This window comes from Lepidochelys kempii, chromosome 1 (assembly GCF_965140265.1).
Source record: "Lepidochelys kempii isolate rLepKem1 chromosome 1, rLepKem1.hap2, whole genome shotgun sequence".
NCBI classification, from domain to species: Eukaryota; Metazoa; Chordata; order Testudines; family Cheloniidae; genus Lepidochelys; species Lepidochelys kempii.
Genome location: NC_133256.1, coordinates 229,813,487 through 229,821,871, shown reverse-complemented (window position 1 = coordinate 229,821,871; position 8,385 = coordinate 229,813,487). Strand labels below are relative to the sequence as shown.

The 8,385-nt window shown below is 43.4% G+C and overlaps 1 protein-coding gene across 3 annotated transcripts in view; it reads right to left on the bottom strand.

Annotated features, from left to right (window-relative positions):
- Positions 1-2,656: 2,656 nt before the first annotated feature.
- TM7SF3 (transmembrane 7 superfamily member 3) overlaps positions 2,657-8,385 on the bottom strand; it is a 31,024-nt gene continuing 25,295 nt past the window's right edge. For all 3 annotated transcript variants that reach the window (XM_073317510.1, XM_073317520.1, XM_073317530.1), the window contains exons 10-12: positions 8,074-8,171; positions 6,561-6,723; positions 2,657-5,247 (exon numbers count right to left, since the gene is read on the bottom strand). In XM_073317510.1, the coding sequence (XP_073173611.1) occupies positions 4,985-5,247; positions 6,561-6,723; positions 8,074-8,171 (524 nt within the window). In that variant the 3' untranslated portion in view covers positions 2,657-4,984. The remainder of the gene's footprint in view (positions 5,248-6,560; positions 6,724-8,073; positions 8,172-8,385) is intronic.

Sequence of the window (8,385 nt, the reverse complement as noted above, 5' to 3'; positions counted from 1 at the left end):
AACCTTAGAGCTGACAAGTCCAACCAGTCCTACTTCTTCAGCCACTCACTAACAGAAACAAGTTTATTTATAGGAGATAATGCTACCTGCTTCTTATTTATGTCAGCTGAAAGTGAGCAGGTATTTACATAGCACTTTTGTAGCCACAATTGCAAGGTATTTATGTGCTAGATATGCTAAACTTTCATATGTCCCTTCATGCTTTGGCCACCATTCTAAAGGTCATGCTTCCATACTGATGACACATTAAAAAAGTGCATTAAATAATTGGTGACTGAACTCCCTGGGGGAGAATTGTAGGTCTCCTGCTCTGTTTTACCCACATTCTGCTATATATTTCATAGTATAGCAGCCTTGGATGATGACCCAGCACATGTTCATTTTAAGAACACTTACATTGGTACCTTCTTTGCATTTTGTCAAATCTGCAGTGAGATTTAAGATAGCTACTGTACTCAACCCAAAGTTTAAGAAGCTGAAGTGCCTTCCAAAGTCTGAGAGGGACAAAGCGTAGAACACGTTTTCAGATGTCTTAAGAGCAACACACTAATGTGGGAGCTACAGAACCAGAACCTCCAAAAAAGAAAATCAACTTTCTGCTGGTGGCATCTGACTCAGATGATGAAAATGGATATGCATCAGGCCTCACTGCTTTGGATTGTTATCAGGCAGAACCCATCATCAGCAGGGGGACATGCCCTCTGGAATGGTGGTTGAAGCATAAAGCATTTGGCATATATCTTGTGACACTGGCTACAACAGTACCATGTGAACACCTGTTCTCACTTTCAGGTGAAATTGTAAACAAGAAGTGGGCAGCATTATCTTCTGCAAATGTAAATAAACTTGTTTGTCTGAGCAATTGACTGAACAAGGAGGACAACAGAGTGGACTTGTAGACAGCAAATATATGAATGCTGGTTTTGGTACCTAATTCTATGTTTGTAAGTTCAACTTTCATGATAGAGATTGCACTGCCTTACTTGTATTAGGTGAATTGAAAAATACTTTACAGTACAAATATTTGTAATCAAAAATATAAAGTGAGCACTGTACACAATTACACTGTTGTAATTGAAATCAATATATTTGAAAATGTAGAAAACATCCAAAAACATTTAAATGGTGTTTTATTAACAGTGCAATTATTCACAATTTTTTTAATTGCTTAACAGCCCTAATTCTGACCATGTCCCTTACTGGATTTAAGTTTTAAAACTTATTTCAAGCAGTTTTAGAACTTGAGGGTTTTACTGAACTAAATATGGAGTTGGTCAGTACAGTATCCTCTCTTTAGTTTCAATCTCATTGCTGTCTCCACATTGTCTTCTCTAGATTTTAGATTTTGTATTAATACCTATATGCATTAGGGGTGGTAATAGGAAATTGGAGGGCCTGAGAGCTGCATAAGGTGGGGAACTAGCTAGCTACATGGTTTTTTGAAAATGCATTAAAAATAGTTCTGAAACCTATCACTTAGCCATTTTAAAAAGGAAAAATAAGCTAGTTCATGTTTGAGCTTTTGTTTCAGGTTGACTGTACACACTAGTTGAATTTACATTCTGCTCATGCTTTCAGCATGAGCCCAGCAGCTATAAAAGCTAAAAAGAGTCTTGAATAAAAACAGATTCTGCAACAATTCCCCAGGCAAAGGGCCCTGAACACAACCATCCCCACCATAGTCAGTACTGTTCGCAAGGGCTGACATTTATAAAGTTCTTAGTGTGCTTTAGAAACTGATGTGAATTATAGTGATCATTGCACATTAAATTGACACACAGCATACTCCATGGAGAATCTGACCCTTGCTCTCTGGCCCACATTGTGAAAAATGGACAGGGCCCATTTTCTCTCACCCAAAATTAATAGTCCTAGTGATTAAAGGAGCTAGGATACTGGCCATACCACAGCTGTCCCTTAAAAAGGGAGTCAGACAGAAGAAACCACCTTGGTTTGAGGGAGGAAGTAGTTCTAAAGTCCCAGATGCTAAAAAGTTCTGTCGTAGCAAAGTAAGAGTATGGTGCAGGTAATTGCAGTGCTTCATTAAGTTGACCTAGTGTCAGGGCGTGTAGGCTTTGTTTTGAAAGGGGAGTTTGGTGCCAAGATGTTAATCTTTAACAAGTGACAACATGAATTCATAAGTAGGCATAGGGAACAAGGCTGGAGAACGTGAAGCAATGCCGAGGGTAGAGCTACAAAAACCCACTGCAAAAGGACATTTCTCAGAGCACTCATGGGGATTAGAAAAAGCCTTTTTCAAAAATCCAGAGGATGGTCAGTTTTAAGGCTGTGACTGGGACACAGGAGATCTGCGTTTCATTCCCATCCCTGCTAATATTTTCTTGTGTGACCTTAGGCAAATTGCTTGATCTGGCTCAATTTCCTCAATGTGTAAAATACAGCTATAGTTTCCTTTCTCCAAATCTTTGATTATGGTGTAAGGTCTTTGGGGCAGGGACTCTGAGCACAATGTGGACAAGATCTCAGATGGGAACTCAAGATCTTACTGTACAAAAGATAAAATGAAGCCTCCATACTCACCTTCTGAACATCTCCACAAGAGACTTACAGAACAGACAAAAGGTTGAAATATGTTTTGATCATGTTTGTACCAAAGTTGGTAAAACCCACTATAAGAGCAGACTTCAGTTCCATGTACTCTTAAAAAAAAATCTTTATTATAAAAGATAGGAACAAATGTAACTTATATTTTCTCTTTCACAATGTTAATCATGGCAATTATAAAAACAAGGTAAACATATATAAGGGTAGTTTCAGATCCAAGTTAAGTGTTTGCTACTTTGGCCATCAGATGTGGCAAAGTTACTCAGCATCATCAGTGCTATAAAAGTTAGTCAGTGAGCTACAGTCCAGTAGATGAGAAATAGTTTTCCCTCGAGACACTTAAAAGACAGCATGTTCCGGACCATATCTTCAACTGGTGTAAGTCAACATAGTTTACTGATTTCATTTGAGCTATGCTAGAATCTGGCCCTTGCTTTTTAGCTCCCACAGTGAATGACTGATTTAAAATTAAGTTAAATCAGCCTTTGAAGAAACTGTGAAACTATGCCACATCTTTCCTAATTTTTACCCCATAATGAACATTTTAAAAATTAGCTTAAGTAGTATTAAAATGGTCTGAAGTATCAAGATTTCAAGGGAAGGCTTCTTGTTGCTGTTAAGGTTGTGGTCAACTCATGCCATTAGATGTTTTGCAGCTTTCAAAAGCTATTGTTAAAAACTTAATTCCTTTACCACTTTGTCATTCAAAGATGGTATCTGATATTGAAAGAATTTCAGTTTTTAGTCATCAAGTTGCACTGGTAAGTTTAGTATTTTACTATTTGTTAGTGGCTGTTCTAATACAAAGTTGAAGAGCATTACAACAAAGCAAGAGAGGTGAATGCTGCTTGCTGCCTAGGAGTTAGAGGTACAGAAGTGGGGGTGATGAGGGAAGAGGAAGGAGGTACAACTTCCTTCATAACCTAGGTCAGGACGTGGGAGGTATGGACTTTATAGCCACATACACACGCAAGGGGAAGGACAGCATTTAGAGGCCTGGGAGGAGGAGCTGGAGGAAAGCTTGGATTTGTGGTTTTACTGAGTGATCCAAACCAAGCCACTCTTGTTCACTTCTCCAGCAGTGATTAAAAAGAAAAAGACACTAGCTCTCGGGAATATGAAGGGTTGTAACTCTATGTAAGGGTAACTCCTTTCACACACAGTGTGCTAACTGGAGTGTAAGAGAAATGTACATATTACCAACCAGCAAGGCTTCAGGTCAATACTTTACCTGCAGTATACTTTTCACATTCTCAACCCAAAAGGGGAGGGGAGAGGAAAGCACTGATTAAGAGGCAGGGTTAGTGTTTTGAGCAAGCTCAGAAAAAAGAAAATCTGCATTTAAATACAGAAGTGCTGAATTTGAGGTTATTCTTCTATGAAGAGCTAACTCAATCAATTCTCAGGAACCAAAGCTATTTACAAAGCACAGTAGCTGAAACAAGGAGGCCATTAGCCCTTAGGTGTTCCTAGCTCAAAGAAACAATTAGGGAGACTAAGCATGGGAAGGGACACTTGTGTTTGATCAGCAAGCCATCATCTCTTACAACTTACAACTCCAGCTTTGCCTCAATGCTTCTTGTAGGACTCTGGGCAACTCTTCAAGCAGAAACCAGACAAGCAGCTTGGTACTGACAGGACGTCATCCCACCCCGCAGATAGCTTAAAAGGGAGGATGAAAAGGAGCCTTCTTATTCTATCTCTGAGGCAGAGTCCAGTTGCTGAACACACAGAAATACAAATATTAATCCAGTGCAATTAAAAACACAAAAGTTACTTAGTACAATTTGTGATGGTTCAGTAATATACCTATTAAAAACCATTACTGTGTTCAGAGATGTGGGTTTGGTACCAATATTGAAGGTTTAATAGTTGTGAAGACACTGCAGTTAGGATACTTCAATACTAAAGACAGACTAGATATTTCTTCCCTTGTATGTTCAGCATAGGATGCTCATGTCTGGTGAGAAGCAAGGTGGTCTCTTGAAAATCCATTACAAGATACAAAGGAAGAGTTTTGACATTGCACAGATTTAAATCACAAATTACCTTCTCAGGCTTTTGTTTTTAGATTTCACATACCTAAACATTTCCAACAAACACAACAAGACTCACAAAGAGAAACACCTTAGTCATTGCACTCAAATATACTCCACCCTTAGTGCAAGGTCTCTGCAGGAACCAGAATTTTTTACAGCAGGACAAGTGGGCCATTGAGAAAGAGCACAGGACAGCAGTGAGTGTATCAGCCAGATAAAGGTTTGTCTTCCACGTCCAGCATACACTGTAGCTTTGTTAAGCGGGATTAGGTCATAAGAACACCAAGTCAGCACTGCTGGACAGATGCTGGTCATCACCACCTTAGTTTAGATGCTTAGAGCCCTTTTGAGTAGCTATCAATGTGCACCATTTGGTTAAATTACAGAAGCAATGGAGTTCTTTCCCCAGCTGGCTGCTCTTTTCGGAAGAACTCCTTGATCTGCGATAGTTTGTTATGGATCCTCTCTCTCAGAGGAGGGATGTGGTGGCTAGGATCCAGAATGTTAGTAATCCTGCGCTCCCTTTCTCGCTTCCAGATACGGTAAGGGTGTGGTGGGAAGGGTACCTCACGTCTCTCTCGGCGAAGCTGCACCATTATTCCACCGACTGCCAGCATCCCCCATACTGCCAGGATGATTAAATCTATAGTGGAATAGGAAGCCATTCATTCAAACAGTATCAGAATGAAGGGATTTCCCCACTCCCCCACAAAAGCAACATCACTAGAAAGGTCAGGCTCAGATTTAGATGCTGATTTGCATATTGACATGCTTGGACCAAGCAGTCATAGGGGAATGGAAAATACAGGGCTGGGTGCCTACTATAAACACAGTATGTTTGTAGAGGGAGATGGTGCTCTTGTAGTTGAAGTACAGGCCTGAGTTAAACTTACGACTCCAGCGTTGCCTCGCTATTTCTTATAGGACTCTGGGCAACTCACTTAAACTCTGTTTCTACATCTATAACGGGGGAATCATTTCTCTCAAGCATGCTGTGGTGATTAAGGTTTTTAAAAAGTGTGTTGAGGGCCTCTGAAGATTAGCATATGAGAGAAAGTTTCCTAAACCAGTTCTTAATCATTAAATGGACACCTTCGCCTTGGCATGATCCAGGCATTTGTTACAGGATTCACACTGGGTAAAAGTTACCCTCTCTTAAAATCAGATTGAAAGTTGGGATCTTACAGAAGCCCAGAGCCTTTAGTTGCATCTGGAAGCCATGTACTTCAGCCTATCCTTGCCAAGTAGCCTGGAGCTGCTCTAAAGAAAGTTGCAAAACCCACCTCCTCACCCATTAATTTACATTAATAGAAAAGCCTCAAAAATCCCTCAATAGAAGGGGGGGTGGGGTAGGGAGAGAGAGAGAGAGAAAACAGTCATCTTAACGCAGGGGTGGCCAACCCATGCCTGAGAAGGAGCCAGAATTTACCAATGTACATTTCCAAAGAGCCACAGTAATACGTCAGCACCCCTGCCCTGCTCCCAGAGCCTCCCACCCACCAGCAGCCCCACTGATCAGCGCCTTCCCCTCCGTCCCTGCACCTCCCGATCAGCTGTTTTGTGGCATGCAGGAAGCTCTGGGAGGGAGGAGCAAGGGCACAGCAGACTCAGGGAGGGGGCGGGAAGGGGTGGAGTGGGGGCAGGGCCTGTGGCAGAGCCAGGGGTTGAGCAGTGAGCACCTCCCGGCACATTGGAAAGTTGGCGCCCGTAGCTCCAGGCCCGGAGTCGGTGCCAATACAAGGAGCCGCGTATTAACTTCTGAAGAGCCGCATGTGGCTCCGGAGCCACAGGATGGCCACCCCTGTCTTAATGCATGGGAGGTGCACACATACCACAAGGCAGAGGCCATGGAAGTACCAGATAGCTATGGCTCCAGAAGCAGCTCTTCTCAGTAAGAGCTTCAGAGTCCTTTTACTCACTTAATGGTTTGTGAAGAGACAAAACCTAATTACTCACCATTTGTTTGGAAGGGCACATTGGTGTACGCTTGGCTGAAGTCATCATTCAGAACCCTCCTGAGTAGGTCCAATGTGATGTAAGCGAGGCTTGTGTACAGGTAACAAGCAATTGCTAAGACGACTGAATAAGAGCCCACTATGCCACAGGCCAATATGTTCAGCTACAAAGACAGAAAGATCAGATCTTCCAATGGCCAGCTAAAGAACAGCCTCTATCTTTTCCATACAGACAGCATAGTGAGAGTTCTTTTTTATCTTGTCTTCCCTCCTGCATTCCCCATTTTTATTTGTTCCAAAACACTTGTTGCAGCTTGTTTTAGTGTAAGTCTACAGTGCCGCACGGTAATTGCAGCACACGTAGACATACCCAAGTTTGTTATTGAGTTTGCTAGATCAGAGCTGTGAAGCCACAGCAGCTTGAGCTGTACAAGCCCGACCAGGACCCTTGAGGTGTACTCCAGTGCAGTCGTTTTCAAAGCTCAGGTTGCGACTCAGTAAGGCATGTAAGGCAGTGGGTCGCCCAGGGACCCTACCGGCTCTGGTCACTTCCGGGGCGCAGCACGGTCCGTGGTGCCAGAAAAGGCGGGAAGCCTGCCTCTGCACCCCCACTGTGCCACTGACCAGAAGCCACTAGAGATAAGTCCACGCCCCAACCCTGAGTCCCCCTGCCCCACCCGTGAGCCCCCCCCAAAACCCAGAAACCCTTCCTGCACCCCAAACTCCTCATCTCCAGCCTGCACCCCCAGCCCAGAGCCCTAACTCCCCCCCAGCAGCCCAACCAAAGTGGGTCACAACCCATTTTAATGGGGTCACCAGGACTAACTTACACTTGCCGGGGCCAAATCTAAAGACTGAGCCCAACTACAGCCCAGGGCGACGGGGCTCAAGTTGTAGGCCCCTTCTTGGGGCTGAAGTCCTTGGGCTTAGACTTTGGGCCCCCCACACCGGTGGTGCTTGGGCTTTGACTTTGGGCCCCCCACACCGGTGGTGCTTGGGCTTTGACTTTGGCCTCCCTACCTGGGGCAGCAGGGTTCAAGCTCAGGCTCTCGTCCTCCCTCCAGGGTCGTATAGGAATAGGGGATCATGGTGCAATGAAGTTTGAGAACCTCTGCTCTAGGGGCTAGCCCATGCCGCTATGGCTTCATTGCTATTGTCTGAGCAAGCTGAATCAAAGCGAATTCGGATATGCACACATGTGCTGCAGTGACCCCTCTGATTGCAGTGTAGACATACACAAAACACAGTCCTGAAGAGACTATAATCTTTAAGGGTGTCTGTACTGTACCCAGCACAACAGGATCCCAATACATACATAATTTGTGGCATATTTTGTTTTTAAACACACAAAAGTGATGGGCAGGCTCTGAAGGTTTCAGAGAGAGTCAGGACTCTGATCACATCCTTAGGCAAACCTCTTCCTCTACCAAAATTTTAGAGGAGTATGTTGTTTTCAGATACACACATATGCTCAACCGTTGTAGAAAACGAAGCCAGGTAGTGCAAATACTTACAATTCTTGGACAGCCAACAAAGACTATTGGCACCATCAATGCTATGCAGGAAAAGGTCACCCAAAACACAGCATCATCACGAAAAACCTTGTAGTCTCCTGTGAAGAGACAGCACATTGTGAGTCAGCCACAAGTGAGACTTCATGTGTAAATGGAGTTGATTTTGCAAAGTAAAGGACCACAACACTTGATAATATTTTGAGACTAGAACCTCATCCCAGTATACAGGGAGTTCTGGGAATATGTTCCAGAGTACTGTGAGGGGAGATCGTGTAGTTACATATGGGCAGCAGGACAGATCAACCACTGAAT